We start from the raw sequence: 17,144 nt of genomic DNA, 5'->3' as shown, positions 1-17,144 counted from the left end.
GGGTGAGCACTGGCTAGAAGCTGCTGAAGAACCAGCCCTCTGGCCTCCCGCCACAGGCTGACAGACTCCTACTGTCCAAGCCCCTTGCATTCTGGTCTTGTGTGTCTGCGTCAGAGCACATCCTATCCACTAGAGTCTGTGTGTACAGATGCATGAAAAATGCTGGCAGGGGGCAAATGAATGTATTAATGATGCTTATCCCTGGGAGGTAAGTGACTTGTTTTTTCCTTTATGCTTTTTTCATGTTTTTCAGGCTTTCCTAAAATTACAAGGAAATTTTAATTTACAAGAAGGGAGGGGAAGGATAGAGTTCCTCATAAAGAGCCAATCGATCCCCATTCCAAAACATTGAGCCACTCATGGAAACTAAGTTGTCTAGGGGCACCTGGCTGGGTCAGTAGTTGGGCATCTTGCCTTTGGCTCAGGTCATGATCCCAGGGTCCTGGGATCGAGCCCCATATCAGGCTCCCTGCTCGGTGGGAAGCCTGCTTCTCCCTCTCACACTCCCCTTGCTTGTGTTCCCTCTCTCGCTGTCTCTCTGTGTCAAATAAATAAATAAAATCTTAAAAAAGAAAAGAAAAAAGAAAAGAAAAGAAAAGAAAAGAAAAGAAAAAAGAAAAGAAAAGAAAAAAGAAAAGAAAAGAAAAGAAAAGAAAAGAAAAGAAAAGAAAAGAAAAGAAAAGAAAAGTCTAGGTGTATGTCTTTAAGAAAGAATTTCCCAGACAGTGTTCTTGGTCCCCTCGGCTTTATTTTATGATATTCTTCTTTTTTTTTTAAAGATTTTATTTATTTATTTGACAGAGAGAGAGAGACAGCCAGCGAGAGAGAGAACACAAGCAGGGGGAGTGGGAGAGGAAGAAGCAGGCTCCCAGTGGAGGAGCCTGATGCGGGGCTTGATCCCAGAATGCCGGGATCACACCCTGAGCCGAAGGCAGACGCTTAATGACTGAGCCACCCAGGCGCCCTATTTTATGATATTCTTCTACGTAATACCTATGTAAAGAGTAGTAGCTCTGTGTATCGAATGTGTAATAGAATCTCAGTAAACATTTAGGATAATGCAAACAAAAAAAGTAACAAAAACCACTAATGTTAACATAATTTCAAGATGAGCAGAAAATCATTAACTCCTGTGTTCTCTCAAACTCAGCTCTGAAGCGCAGCCTACATCTGTTGTAGTAAATGTTTTCCTCAGGACTTCTCCACAAATAGAGGGAGGGGAGGTCTGGCTGTGTAAAGTGCTGGCTTTGGCATCGCCGGCCTAGCTCAGCTCCAACTCGCTCCCTCCCTGTGGACTGGAGATAGTTTAAGTTCCCTGAGCCCATCTGCTCTTCTGGAAGGCTGGGTTCACCCCTCTGCATCTTTCTCGGTGATTGTGATGACTAATTACATGTTGAGAGACTGTAGTAAAGCCCTTAGCACGGTGTCTGACATACCGTAAGCATTCAGTGGAAGTGGCTTTTATGGGGGCCATTATTATTACTCACACAAGACAAGTTACACATTGCAACTGGCTCGTTATTTCTGCCAAACCATTAATTTACTGCCATCCCAGGCGCACACAAAGGAGATATCTGTCCAACATAAATTTACTTAACATCTTAAGTGACGTACTTAACATCTTAAGTGATGTACTTAACATCTACCATGTGCAAAGAACGTAGCACGGAGCCCCTGCCAGGGACCCAAAGATGAACAAGGCATGACCCCTGCCCTTAGAGAGTTTACAGTCTGATCGGGAGAGAGGGCCTTAGCCAGTTATCATCAGAGGAGGCTGAAGAGCCACACGAGAGCTACACAGAAAGTTTCAGGCGGCAGAAGCCATCAGGGCATGTAAGCTGTGTCTTTCAGAGGGACAGGCAGGCTGCAAGCCGACAGATGTGGGGATGTGGCCGGGGGAACGAGAAGAAAAGGCATTGGAGGTACATGGAACTGAGTGAGGAAAGACACAGAGGGGAGCCAGTTTAGGGGATGCAAGATTGTTTATGGCCACGGGCACCTGCAAGGAGTGAGTGGGAAATGAAGGCGGCTGGGCTGGGCCAGATGGTGGGAAGGCTTAGAATAGCAGTATAAGAAGTTTGGCACCACTACGTTATTGCAAAAAGCAAACTCGAGGTGGCTGGTCTCACTATGCCTTGGGCAATTCTTGTATATGAGTTAATTAGTAAGTACACGAGCTCTCTGACCTAAGTCAAAGTGTCACTTTTACAGGCAACAAAAAAGCAGGTACTAAAGCAAAATGAGAACCGGTAAGAGTATTCCTACTCAGTCTCCGGCTTGGGAGGGCTGTATCCCTCCTGGCGGCCGCCAGATTAGAGTTGCTCAGGCTGCTTATCTGAAAGCTAAGGATCGCACGAAGATGGCAATCAGCCCAATCCTGCCGGGGGCCAGTTTTCCTCCCAGACGGGGCCACTTGCCAAGCCATGGTTCCTCTGGGGCTCAGTACCTGTCCCTGGGCCAGCACCATAATCCTATCAGAGCCTAGGACTGTATGTAGGCGATGGGCAATCGTCAGCATGGTGCAGTCAGCAAAGGCTTCTCGGATGGTCTCTTGGATTAGTAAGTCTGTCTCTGTATCCATGGCAGCTGTGGCTTCATCTAGAATCAAAATCTGCCACAAAAGAGGAGAAAGAGAGATCCCACCAATCCCCTACACATTCTTCTTAATCTAGGTTTCACTGAAATGTATTTCATTATTTACATTTTACACCATAAACTGTTTTTCCTAAGTAGGGACACACATATGTAAAGGGCCATTTTGCATAGAACTGATACAACTTCAAACCCACATGTCTGCCTTCATTTCCACAAGCAAAAGGATATGCATGTCATACTGATGAACAACATGCTTGCCCCTGCTTGCTCTACGACCCTAAGCATGAATAGTAATCTTTCTGGATCCTCCTTTTCCAGTTACAAAACAAGGGGACTGGATTTGATGGCCTGGAGATCTCGAAGTCTATGGTTTCCAACAGTACTACAACTACTCACTGGCCAGGAACAGAAGTCACCCTTGGAAAATAAAGGCTCAGGGAAGTCTGAAGGCTCAAAAACAGCTGTATACCCAGATCGTGTCAAGGTGAGTTTAGAAACATCTCTGTGGATGCTCCTAAAAAGCTCCAGTGGGCTTGGAGCCAGGAATGCCTTTGGGCCACATGCCGCAGGGAAAGGCCGCTCTTCCCCTTCCCTGCCGCTCCGCAGACCGCCTTACCTTACAGTGACGGAGCAGGGCTCTGGCTATGCACAGGAGCTGCCGCTCCCCCACCGAGAAGTTATCCCCATTCTCCATCACTTCAGATTCAAGTTTCAGAGGTAGCTGAGCAATCTAGGGAGAGAGGAAGCAGAGACTAGAAGAGTCAAAAAGCAAATTTTGGGGGGGAAAAAAAGGGAACTAAATTTTGTCCAGAATCCAGTGGCAAAAATAAACTATTCTGAAACAGATGCCACAATTACCAGCCAAGAATCTGGCTAATTCAGAAAGAAGGTAAGGGGTGATGATCACGTGTACTAGGACCCTCATTTTCTAGGACATTCCATGTTTCAAATACCCTATTCTGTTAGTCTCGTACCATTAAAAGGTCTTAGAAATTCCAGTATTTTCATATCCCCAAATCCTGTCAGATTGTGGCCCTAATTTTTGGTTCTGAAAATATGGACATGCCATAGGAGATGGGGAAGGGGAGCTCACTCTTTCTGATTTCTAAGGCTATTGGTTCATGGCTGTCAAACTTGCCTTTATAATAAGCTATGAGCCTATCCTTGTAAGTATTGGTTTGAGAAAGCCCAATATCAAAGTGATAAAGGCCAAGCTGACCTAGCTGAATCCGGGCAGGGGATCCTGAGCTTGACTCAGCTCAGGGGCATGAGAGATCCTACTCCCGGTCAGAGGTATCAGTCTGTTGACCGTGGCCTCAGGAGGGCGCGTGCTGAGTTATCCCAAGAGGTCAATTACCCCATATGCAGGCTGCATGCTTTCTGCAGACTCAATACATATCCACATGCTACAAAAGCATGGCATACCGTTATGATGAATAAAACAGAAATTAATTTAAAAGCATTACGGAATTCTGATTGTCATTAATATCTTCGTTAATCAATGGATAGCAAAAGGGCAATATGGCCATGGTTGAGAGATATCAACTTTTATGCCCTTTCTGAAATGCCTGGGAAGCCTTATCTAAAGTGACTGTACACAGATATCCTGGAAATAAAGGGACAGGTCAGGTTGGACAGAGGCAGCTGGAGCAGGCTGGGGAGTGACCACAGCATCATTATGTTTCCACCCTTGAAATTCCAGCAAGGCCCTCCCTCGGGGCTTTACTTACACATTCTTTCATGTGTGTCCTTTCTAGGGCATCCCAGATCTGGTCTTCAGTGTACTGGTTGAAGGGATCCAAATTTGACCTAGAGAGAAGCACAGGAAGAATTTCTCAGTGATCCAACATCTTTTTTTTTTTTTTTTTAAAGATTTTATTTATTTATTCCAGAGATAGAGACAGCCAGCGAGAGAGGGAACACAAGCAGGGGGAGTGGGAGAGGAAGAAGCAGGCTATAGCAGATGAGCCTGATGTGGGGCTCGATCCCATAACGCCGGGATCACGCCCTGAGCCGAAGGCAGACGCTTAACCGCTGTGCCACCCAGGCGCCCCTCAGTGATCCAACATCTAAGTGACCCTACTGCAAAGGCTGTCTGTGGTAAAAGTTTAAACACACACAGGAAAAGGAGGGGTCAAACTCCTCAAGGTCACAGATGACTTGCTCCCCAAGCAGCGTTAGGGAACAGTTAGAAGTGCTGCTGCCTGCCTATCACAGGAATGTATCTGAGAACAGGCTGGGCCTCTCCGTCTTCCTTATAACACTTTATTTATTTTAACCCGTATTATTTTTATTTTGTAAATACAGGTTAGTTACAGAAAAATTAAGAAATACAGATATGTGACACATAAAACCAAAACTAATGATGTTTTAATCACCTCTGGTCAGACCCTTGGAAGCAAACACCGTTAGCATTTTGGCATATACATGTTGAAATATATCTCTCTTTGTGTACAATCTTAGAAAAACAGCCTCTTTCTTCCTGATGCACTAGGGTGAGAGCCTGACAGTGAGCAGGGACTCGAGGGTGGCTGGTTGACCAGGAGGAGGAGCCAATCCAGCAGAGAAAAAGGAGAGCGTGAAGAGCAACTCAAGAGGAAGGAATTTACTGGTACAGAAAACCAGTTTGGGGACTATAGTTGCTTACTGTACCAATAGTAGCTATCTCGAGAACATCAAGGATGATACCAAAAGAATAGGTCTAGGCATTTCTGGAAATGTTAAAGACAGGGGAAACAGCTTTTTGTCATGGAGGATGAAGGTGGAGAGGTGGCAGTGGAATAGATAATTGGTGGAAATTGGGAGGTTACATTCATTTTGGGGTGTCTTATCTCTGTCTAAACATGACATTTACAAGTCTAGCAACCTGAAAGGTATTAAGTGAATTTGCTTTGCTCATAAACTTACATTTCACATATGGGAAATAGGAAAGTCTTTGGGAGAACTTTAGCTCCATGTCTCATTTGTCTCCATGTCTGGGGTTACTAACTCAAGGCATGCAAATGCAAGCAGGACATTATCCCAGAACTCCACCAAGCACAGGGTGGCACCTGCCTCACTCATCCCTTTGGGCCACCTCTGGACTCTCCAGGGAGACTCTAACTGGCTCCACTCCCTTGTGCCTCTTGTCTTTTGCACATGGAATATGTGCGCCTCTCCCCACACTTTGGCTTGAGAGACACTGATAAGGGCAAGGGCTCTGGGGGCAGACTTATGGATTCCTACACAGTTTCTATCAATACGTTGTGACTATGTGACCCTGACCAAATTAGCCTAACTTCTCTATGCCTCAGTGACCTCACGTGTAAGACAGGGGTCAAAAAGCACCTCCTCAAAAGGTTGTGACGGCTGCATTTCACGTGTTCATGGTTAGCACTGTGCATGTGGGAGCTACGATTATGATGATGTCATTGTCATTGCTGTTACTCCTCGGCTAGGATTCCTTCTTGTCCTTCAGGTCACAGCTTAGATGCAAAAAGCATCTCCCGACCCTTCAAGCCTAACTTAGGTGTCCTTATGCTGACCCTCATTATGGCACTTGTCACTCTGTTCATGTGTCTCTGCCCCCACTGCATCAGGATGCTTGTCTGGATCTTCTTCAATGTTGAATCCCATGTACACTGTCTAACATTTGTTGTAAGAATAAAAGAATACATAGCCTTACTTGACTTCCCGATAAGAGGCATCAGTATGTGACAATTTAAGCATTTTCTGTCATGACAGAGGCAAAGAACAGTGCGGTGGAGGGACTATGTGCATACGTAGACCCAGGCAGACTGGGCTCAAATCCCCACTCTGCTTCTAATTGTCTGCATGACCTTGGGCAAACCACTCCTCTGTCACCTCTATAAAATGGGGATATAGTGACATGACTCAGTGGGTTGCTGTAAACATTAGAGACGGTACATACAGTGCCTGGAACACGGCAAACATGCACTCTGTGGCAGCTGTTAAATTTACAAGGTATGTGTGGACACGTTAGCTGCCTGGATTCAATGCCTGGTGGTTTTCTGATTTATATTCAATGCACTTTCCAAGTGGACACAATAATCCCAGGATCCTGAATACCAAGCTCAGAAAGAGTTCTGATAAAGTCCTATGCGTGCAAAGTCTGGATGGGGGAAGACCAATCTTCTATAGGCATACCATCTAGTATCTAATATTTCCATAGGTGTATCTCTTAAACAAGAAGGTGGTCCAATTTCCCGATAATCTAAACTGTGAAATGGCAGACCACGGGCTAAGTCTAAGGAGACTTAGTGTTTCTAATCACACCGGAAGCCCCTGACCCTCCCTGTCTCTCTAACACTCCAGAGTCTGCACACACATCTGGGTTGATGAGATCAGTGTTTATTATTCTGGGGGGTTTTTTTGTTTTGTTTTTAAGATTTTAACTACTTATTTGAGAGAGAGAGAGTGAGTAAGAGAGAGAGAAAGCATGAGTGGGGGTGGTGGGAGGGTCAGAGGAAGAGGGAGAAGCAGATTCCCTGCTGAGCAGGGAGCCAGATGTGGGACTAGATCCCAGGACCCTGGGATCATGACCTGAGCCAAAAGCAGCTGCTTAACCGAATGAGCCACCCAGGGGCCCTATTGTTCTGGAGTTTTTTTGTTGCCTCTTAGGAGAATCTTCTACACGTCCATACCACCAGGTTAGGGACCGACTGAAACCCACGTTCATTATCCCAAGTCTGAAGGATGAAAGATTAATCACACTCTTGCCTAGTTCAACGACTGACTGCTGGGAATTCCCATGGGGCAAAGTTAGCAAGACACTTCTCCGAGTGACCTTTATCTAGGTGGCAATGCAAGTTTTCACAATAAATCTCTCTCCTACTTGTGTGGTCTCATATGGACCTTCTCATGTTTTATAGCAGAATTCTCGACCTTTGGAGTCACAACAGAGGTTCTCATTTTTGAACCATAAACTTCAGAGCTCTTTAAAAAAATCACTTTATTAATTAACTTATCATTATTATTGTTTTTTTAAAATAATTTTTCATTAAGTAGTTTTTTTTTTTAAAGATTTTATTTATTTATTCGACAGAGATAGAGACAGCCAGTGAGAGAGGGAACACAAGCAGGGGGAGTGGGAGAGGAAGAGGCAGGCTCATAGCAGAGGAGCCTGACGTGGGGCTCGATCCCCTAACGCCGGGATCACGCCCTGAGCCGAAGGCAGACGCTTAACCGCTGTGCCACCCAGGCCCCATCATTATTATTGTTATTATTATTTTGCCTTTTTTTTTTTTTTAACAACTTCCTCAGAGCTCTTTACAAGAGCCCTTTGGAAGTCCTTATCAAACTTAGAAAGAAGGGCACACCACCCATGGGAAATCATGACTGGTTACAAATAGGGGTCATGTTCTACTTTGCCTGGTTTCCTGCTCATAACCGCCACCATGGTCTATCTGCAGCCAAACCACAAGACTCCGTGCTGAAGAGTCACCTTTGCCCTTTACGGGGAGTCCACTCTGACCTTAGGCTGTAAGAACTGAAGTCAGAATCAATATGTGCTTTAGTGCCGGGCTGCCCTAGATCCGCATTCTGCCCTGACTACAGGGCTCCCACGTACCCGAGTTCCCATCCTGACAGCCTGCTCAGGCTCCCAAGGCCTGGGGCCCCACCTTGCTCTGGTTCTACCCCTGAACTCCCTGGTTATGAACATCTGCCTTCTCTGGTCTGTGATTGCTGCTTAGTCCCCACTGCTGAGGTATATTTGCCTGTGGAAAATCCATGTTACCGAAGGCTGGAATTTCCAGCCCCAGTAACTTGATAAATTGCCACCTATGGTTAAACATTTCGCTTTCTGGATTTCTAGTTAGCCCATCACCTACTGCTTAAATGTGCCCCTTCTTTACCTATTTCTGGCAGGATTGTTTAATTGGACGTTCTGGATTTTACCACTCATTCAGGTTCCTCCTACCTCTGCTGAGTTGAGTCCTTTGCACGGAGGAAGTCTTCAATAAATATATCCTCAAGACTGAAGGAGTCTATAATGCTGATTTTCCAGGCTAGGAACATGTGGCTCATTCCCCTAGACTTAGTCTAGGAGGTGTTCTTTAAAATTGTACTCTGATGCCTATTGTTATGAGTTGAAGTATGTCCTCCTCAAAAAGATATGTTGAAATCCTAACCCCCAGTATTGAAGAATATAATCCTATTTGGAAGTAGGGTCATTGCAGGTGTAATTAGTTAAAATGAGGTCATTCTGGGGTAGTGGAGTAGAGTGGGCCCTTAATCCAATATGACTGGTGTCCTTTTAAGAGAGGGTCATGTGAAGGCAGAGACATAAAGGGAGAAGGCCATGTGACAATGGGGGCAGAGATTGGAATGATGCACCTACAAGCCCAGCAGCAGCAAAGACCGCCGGCAGGCCGCTAGAGGGGAGATGAGGCAAGGGAAGGATCCTCCCCTCCAGGTCTCAGAGGGAGCATGATCCTGCTGATACCTTGATTTCAGGCTTCTGGCCTCCAGAACCGTGAGAGAATAAATTCCTGCTCTTTTAAGCCATCCAGTTTGTGGCACTTTGTTGTGACTTCCCTAGGAAACGAATACACCTAGGAAGCCCGTCACATACCTCTTATCAGACGCAGAGTACGCGCACGTAAGTGTGCTGCTGCCTGCTCGCTGAGGAGCCGGCCTCATCAGATTCTCTGTGGGTGTAGACTCAGCAGACATGTGGGTAGGCTTGACATTCAACCCTCCTAGGCCCATCACACCAGCTGAGGGAGCCTCCAAAAACTAGGCTATGGGTTCCAGATATATAAGGAATATTTACATACACCAGGAGGTGGTGTACATACACATTAAGGCACACCAGACTGATCTCAACAGGGAGCTCAGTCAGGAATAGAAGAAAATACACCCTCATTAGAGAAGCCAGATGGCCCTGAGTCTGATCCACAAACAGAAGTGAAAGCAAAGTTATGCATCCATATCAGAAGTTCTGGCTGGGTGGACGGATAGAGAAAGATGGCATCTGAACGGGAAGGCACCTATTTTTAGTGGTCAGAACTCCTGGGGTCCTAACGTTGCCAGAAATGCGTTTTCATCTTTGGTCCTTCATATTTTATTTTTAGCAGTATTCTAAGCTTGCCTCTTGGCCACAGCTAAAAGAGGCTGAGAATCTCTCCGAGAGTGTGAGAGGACACAGGAGTGCCTCCCCAACCCACGGAAAAACACTGCAGCACCACATCATGCCATCACGATGGCGGCCTCGGAGCAGGAGACCCAGGACCCACAGACCTTCACTCTCGGGGGGCTAAAGAAGACCTCTAAATAGTTATTCAGAAAGAGGGACTGGTTTCGGCCTTTAGTGGTTAAGCGTAAAATCAGGTAGACAAAAGGCTAGAGGTGGGAAAAGGGACACACGGTGAGTAGAGTAAATGAGAAAGACTCGAGAGAGCAGCAGAGAGTGTGTGACATTTCTTTTTCAAGAGAAGGGAGGCCTGTGCAAATCTGGAAGCAGATGAGATTCTGAAGATGCCGGAAAAAGAAAGGTAACTAAAAGTCAAGGCCCCCAGGGAAGCAGGCTCAACCCTGGTTTTCGGAAAATACCTCCCAAGGTCCCAGTGGAGAGTGTGAGTCGTGAGAACGCCAGGAGGTGACGGAGTGAGTGGGGTGTGCAGGAGCCCCCACACCCAGGGTTCAAATGCCTACCTTTGGGCAAATTATCTCACCTCTCTGGGTTTCCATTTCTTCATCTATAAAAGCGGCACAATAACAGTACCAACTTCCTGGGGTTTTGAGATTTTGACGAATTCATACAATTAAAACGCTTAGGACAACATCTGCCACATACTAAGTTCTCAATAAGCTTAGTGACTTCCATTATTGTTCTTTAGAAGAACAGCAACGTCTGACACAGAATGACCTTTTCCTTTTTTTTTTTTTTAAAGATTTTTATTTATTTATTTGACAGAGATAGAGACAGCCAGCGAGAGAGGGAACACAAGCAGGGGGAGTGGGAGAGGAAGAAGCAGGCTCATAGCAGAGGAGCCTGATGCGGGGGCTCGATCCCATAACGCCGGGATCACGCCCTGAGCCGAAGGCAGACGCTTAACCGCTGTGCCACCCAGGCACCCCTCCTTTTTTTTTTTTTAAAGAAAATTTTTTTAAGAGCCAATTTAGATTCATAGCAAAACCGAGAGGAAGGTAAAGATTTCCCATCTATCTTGCCCAGGATGACTTCAGCAAATGTTGGATAACACCTAGTGTTCTTGATACAGTTATTCTAGACTTCACATTACTCTGTGGTAGTGACACTAAGAAGATTTTGGGAAATTCCAAGTCCCACAGAAACTAAGACTAAAAAGAAAGAATGAAAGAAAGAAAGGGAGAGAAAGAGAGAAAGAAATAAGAAAGGGGGCCCCCTTCAACAACAGAATAATTCAGAGATAGCGATAAGACCTTGAGATTCTAAGAAAGAAGCTGCTTCGAAGTTAGAACAGCTTCCATTCCCTCTGGAGGCTAACTGCTTCTGTCTGAAGGGGTATGGGCCCAGAATGAACCAAAGCAGAATGGGTCAACTGTGCTCAGTCATGTTTACTGTGATTTTGAGTTGGGGACCAAAAATATTCCTCAAAAGTAAAAAAAAAACATAATGGGCAGCTTGAAAGGGAGTGAGGGCGTGTGAACAGGAAGAAATGAGAACACTGCCTCTTGCTGATGAATGACCACCAAACAGAGACCAAGCAGAGATGCTCCAGGTGATGAGACAATGCCTGGTCCCCACAATCAGACTGAGACTCACAGACAGACTGCAGTGACAGCTGAGGATGACTAGTCTTACTGAGAGGCAGACTAACAGCCAGCCAAGCTGAGCCATAGACTGTCCCCAAGGATGGAAGGCACTCCAGCAGGGGCTGGTGAGGGCAGAGGAGAGAGACCTCAGGAAGCACAGGGTCCTCTGGGGAAGGGAAAGGAAGGTACTGCCAAGGCCATGAAAGAGGAAAGGTTGGTAAAAATGTTTAGGGTTGGCCACAATAGCCAAACTATGGAAAGAGCCCAGATGTCCATCGACAGATGAATGGATAAAGAAGATGTGATATATATATGCTGGAATATTATGCAGCAATAAAAAATGAAATCTTGCCATTTGCAATGACGTGGATGGAACTAGAGGGTATTATGCTAAGTGAAATAAGTCAATCAGAGAAAGACAATTATCATATGATCTCACTGATATGTGGAATTTAAGAAATAAGGCAGAGGATCATGGGAGAAGACAGGAAAAAATGAAACAAGATGAAACCAGAGAGGGAGAAAAACCATAAGAGTCTCTTAATCTCAGGAAACAAAGTAAGGGTTGCTAGAGGGGAGGGGGGGGAATGGGGTAACTGGGTGATGGACATTGGAGAGGGCATGTGTTATGGTGAGCACTGTGTATTGTGTAAGACTGATGAATCACAGACCTGCACCCTGAAACAAATAGTACCTTATATGTTAATAAAAAAGTTAAAAAATATATATATATAAAAATGCTTAGGGTCGGGATAAGAAGAAACCTCTTGTCTTGGAGCTACCTATCAGGGCAAAAGGCATAGGAAAGGGACTAGCCACAGAAACACAAAGGGAGGGCTGGATGCAGCTATTGGAATGGACGGAGAATCCAGCTAATCTAGGGAGCAGTGTGGCCCCAAATGATCTGGTCTGTGATTTAGATTATATTTGAATGAGAACAATTCAGACATTTTTATCTCATCACCTTAAGTTTTATTTGATTTTGGTTTTACCTTGCTATCACTCTGAGAGTTCCTTATGGTGTTTTGTTTTTTTTTTTTAAGATTTATTTATTTGTGAGAGTGAGAGAGAGAGAGAATGAGTGGAGGGGCGGACAGAGAGAGAATTCCAAGCAGACTCTGCGATGAGCGCAGAGCCAGCTGTGGGGCTCGATCCCACAACCCTGAGATCACAACCTGAGCGGAAACCAAGAGTCAGATGCTCAGCTGACTGTGCCACCCAGGCGCCTCAAGAGTTCCTTATGTTTAACTGCATGTTGGTGTCTCAAGAAGATGTGTCCAGGGGCGCCTGGGTGGCACAGCGGTTAAGCGTCTGCCTTCGGCTCAGGGCGTGATCCTGGCGTTATGGGATCGAGCCCCACATCAGGCTCCTCTGCTATGAGCCTGCTTCTTCTTCTCCCACTCCCCCTGCTTGTGTTCCCTCTCTCGCTGGCTGTCTCTATCTCTGTCGAATAAATAAATAAAATCTTTAAAAAAAAAAAAAAAAAAAAGAAGAAGAAGATGTGTCCACCCTCACTGCTGGTTAACAGCAGTGAAGATAGTTTCCAAGTTCAGGGTCTCCAGGGGACCTCTGAGAAACAGCCCATCTATCCTGCCCTTGCCTTGGGAAACTCATTAGAGGCTTTCTAATTTTCTAAGAAAAGCAAAAGAATACTGAAAGCTGAATGTTTTCTGGGATTTGTACAAGACCTGAGAGAATAAAAGGAGGAAGATAGTAGGTCTGGGATTTAATTTGTCCTCGGGCTCCACTACTGACTTAAAAAGCCAAAATTACAGCTGGCAGAACATGAAACTTATATGATTTCCTAAATTTGTACAGCTGATTGCCCAAATAGCACTCTGAGCTCAATAACGAAAATCTCAGGGCAGCAGCACACCAATTATAGGCCTGTCCATCAAGCAGCATCACGTCTCTAGAGCCGATAACAAATGGCCCCAACTCCCATAATTCTGTGAGGTTCTACCAACAGCAGCTGCACAGCCAGCAGGTCAACCCTTAACCATTAATTCTAGTATATGTGCTGCTGAAAGAAGCACTTAACCATTCACTCTAGAAGCCCCTGACTCACAGCCTCCAGCGGAGTGCTGTAAAATTTACAAATGAAAAGTGAGGCTTCTTGGAGGCAATGTATTTAAGAGAGTCAAGTTTAACACACTGTGTTTCTTTTTTTTTTTTTTTTTTAAGATTTTATTTATTTATTCAACAGAGATAGAGACAGCCAGCGAGAGAGGGAACACAAGCAGGGGGAGTGGGAGAGGAAGAAGCAGGCTCATAGTGGAGGAGCCTGATGTGGGGCTCGATCCCGTAACACCGGGATCACGCCCTGAGCCAAAGGCAGACGCGTAACCGCTGTGCCACCCAGGCGCCCCTAACACACTGTGTTTCTTAATTCTTTCCCAAATGATGACTAAAAAATGTTTCTTTTGTCCTGAGCCAAAAATTATAAGGCCAATTATATTCTCAAAGGCATTCTTGTGGCATCTAAAACTGGGGATTTATGGGAGGGAAGAGCAGATTTGGCAACACCTCTTGATTTCTTAATTTTAGACCCAAGTCTTCAATAAATTCTAATTCTCTTCTGACATTTGTTTGACCTTGTTATCTCAGGACCCAAAGAGAATGACTGAGCATCATCGACAGATCTAATCTATGCACCCAAATTCACTAGTGTTTAGAGAAAATGTCAAAATAAATACACCCACGAGTGTTGACCCTACATGTGGGTAGGTGAGAATTCGCCCTATCTACCGAACCTCCTTGAATGAGTGAGTTCAGGTGCCGTTTCCAAAGAAAGGAAGGGGACCTAATTTTAAAGAAAGTCCATGGTTATTTGAAATTAAGTTGGTACCAATTTTTTTGAAGACTGATAAAAATTAAATTTAATTTCATTTAAAAAAAAAGTCCAATCTAGGTCAGCTATATAGTTAAAGCTATACAGCTATTTTTAGTTCAAAGGAGAAGCAACTTGAACAGGCATGAATGTGAATTTTAGAAACCCTTTGTTATAAGGAGGCAAAAGCTTACGGCTAAGGGTGAGGGTAGGATAAGGTATAGGGAAAGTCAATGGGAGTAAATATATTTCCTTCTTAGTTACTATTTTAACAGGTCAAGAGGAGGAATTTTATCTTAGGCACCCTTGCAGATTTCGGAGAGTGAGAGGCATCATTCCAGAGTCAGAATCAAAGGTGGGGGGAACATACTGGCAAATGAAAACACATGAGTAATAACAGTGCCTGAAAACCACCATGAGAACTGCGAGCTGGAGCGCACGTAGGACAGAGGGCCACACCAGTGGGAGGAAGATGAAGGGTGATGGATGAGGCTGACGAAATGCTACTGGTCACTGAATGCTCACCATGTGCCAGGCTCGGTGCGTGCATAATTTGTATGAACTCATTCCATCTCCACGACAGCTCTTAATAATATCCCCATCTTACAGATGAGGGAAAGAGCTTAGGCGTGGTCAGGTAATGTGTCTGAAGTCACAGAGCAGAGTTCTGAGCCCAGATCACTCTGACTTCTTCACCACACGCTGCAAGACCCTCAGCCCCCATTATGTGGAGCTGCCCCTTACTTCTGCAGCAAGAAGCACACGGTGGTGGGAAAAGCACTAGACTAGAGGTCCCTCGATCTCAGGCCCACATGGAGGCTCTAACATGCCCATCTGCCCTCAAAAGGCAGCACGGAGCACATGGGCGCTCGGGTCCTCACCTGACGGTACCACTGAACAGCACTGGCTCTTGGGGAATAATGGACAGCTTGCTTCGGAGGTCAGCAAGGCCAATATCACTGATTCTCACTCCATCGATCTTGATGCAGCCTCCAGATAACTCCACCAGACGGAAGAGGGCCATCCCCAGTGAGGACTTCCCTGAGGAGTCAAAAGACATGAAGAAAAGTAGCTCAATTAGCAAATTTTGTGAAGACAGAAACTGGTTTAATTTCCTACCCCAGGCAAAATCATCCATTTTTCTAGTTCTATTCAATTATTATTTCATCTGATGAACTAAGATACTATAGAAAGTGATAGTCAGAAACAGAAAAAAATGCACTTTCCTGAGCTACCAAGTGTATAGATTTAAATCACACAGCTTCCACCCGAGAAGGAGTTTGAGGTACTACCATACTTTCATGAGAGTAAATTGGAAAAATGCCTGCTTTTCACCTTAGGAGTGGGTACACAGGCTTTAACGCATCTCAGGCAAAGTGAGGAGAACAGAGTTCTTACAGCAAGAAGCTAGGGGCAAACCAAAGGACAAGATGTTCTCTCTCTTCTATCCCCTTGTCATAGGTGAGAGAGAAACAAAACAAGACCTCCCACCATTCTGGGGTAAACACACAGGGAAGGAGTAAATAAGTGGTTGTAGAGGACTCTATCCCGATAAGGAACTGTGATAGAAAAGCAGGTCTGAGGGGTGCTTGGTGGCCCAGTCGGTTAAGCATCTGCCTTCAGTTCAGGTCATGATGTTGGGGTCCTAGGATCGAGCCCCACACCAGGCTCCCTGCTCAGTGGGGAGTCTTCTTCTCCCTCTGCCTGCCACTCCCCCTACTTGTGTGCATGCTCTCTCTCAAATAAATAAATCTTAAAAAAAAAAAAAGGTCTGAGGGAGAAACCGATGAGGGCAGTGTTAGGGTGATGAACAGAATAGCTTTTCTTAACGGAATCTTCATTTTAAAAGTTTATAAGTAATCCAAGAAGTTGATGTCAATCTCCCATAATCTCACTACTGTTACTTTTGATACATTTCTTTTCAGTCTTTTCTCAGAATTGAGATCACACCAGAGATACAATATTATAATTGCCTTTTTTCACTTAACATTATACAAAAAGCACTCAAAATTTTTCAAAATAAAGTGGCTGCAATATATCCCATGGTGGGGATGTGCTCTTACTTATTTGCCCAGTCCTCTCATGTTGGACACATAGTTTATTTCATACTACAATCATGTTACGGCATACACATTAGTACTCAAACTGTGCTCCTGCCTCAGATGATTTCCTTGAGATAGATTCTCAGAACTGAGATTACTATGGCCAAGGATTTAAACATTAAAAAAAAAAAAAAAAAGACCTCCAGGTTTTTAGCTGTTAGACGACTTTTCCTCAGCCAGATGCCTGGTTCTCAACCCTCTACTCTTCTGCCTGCATGTTCTGCAGTCTTCTCGTAAGAGCCTCAGGACTTTGTCTAGTCAGCATCTATTCAAATATCCTGCCTTGCCCTCACTGTCTGCAGCCATACTTCCACTGTCGGGATTTGTTCCCTGGGCAGAACCCTGTGAAACAACTAATGGGGACCCTGAGAAATGTCCACCTTCCTAAAGCAGCAATCCTTGTAACCATCTACTGGAAATGAGCTGAGAAACCGAGTCCATGCAGCAGGATTCTTGTTTGTTTGTTTGTTTTAGATTTATTTATTTATCAGAGAGAGAGGGAGAGAGCATGCACATGGGTGAGTGGGGGAGGAGCAGAGGGAAAGAGTCTGCTTGAGAACCCTATGCAGGGCTTGATCCCAGGACTCTGAGATCATAACCTAAGCCAAATTCAAGAGTCAGACACTTAACTGACCGAGCCACCCACACACCCTGCTCTTAATGAGGCCCTCTCCTCCTACAAGTGAATGGCTTTATTCAGAATTGGGGGGGGTCTAGTTAGTGGCCCCATACCCTCATACAAAGGATGCAGGGAGAATCCCCCAGCGCCGAGGCAGTGCTTTGTTTTAAGATCTAAACTAAGGAAGGAATCGTCCTCAAATAAATAGATCAAGCTGGGGACACTCGGTGGCTTGGTCGGTTAAGCAGCTGCCTTCGGC

The 17,144-nt window shown here is 45.1% G+C and overlaps 1 protein-coding gene across 5 annotated transcripts in view; it reads right to left on the bottom strand.

Annotated features, from left to right (window-relative positions):
- The window catches only part of ABCC5 (ATP binding cassette subfamily C member 5), a 176,078-nt gene that overhangs the window by 2,299 nt on the left and 156,635 nt on the right, over positions 1-17,144 (bottom strand). For all 5 annotated transcript variants that reach the window (XM_034661871.1, XM_002915698.4, XM_034661882.1 and 2 more), the window contains 4 exons: positions 15,046-15,205; positions 4,326-4,404; positions 3,212-3,325; positions 2,447-2,611 (listed from right to left, as the gene is read on the bottom strand). In XM_034661871.1, coding sequence (XP_034517762.1) covers positions 2,447-2,611; positions 3,212-3,325; positions 4,326-4,404; positions 15,046-15,205 — 518 coding nt within the window. The remainder of the gene's footprint in view (positions 1-2,446; positions 2,612-3,211; positions 3,326-4,325; positions 4,405-15,045; positions 15,206-17,144) is intronic.

The sequence above is a fragment of the Ailuropoda melanoleuca genome, chromosome 1, assembly GCF_002007445.2.
Source record: "Ailuropoda melanoleuca isolate Jingjing chromosome 1, ASM200744v2, whole genome shotgun sequence".
Classification (NCBI taxonomy): Eukaryota; Metazoa; Chordata; class Mammalia; order Carnivora; family Ursidae; genus Ailuropoda; species Ailuropoda melanoleuca.
Note: the sequence above shows the minus strand (reverse complement) of the source record. Positions and strands in the feature narration are given on the sequence as shown.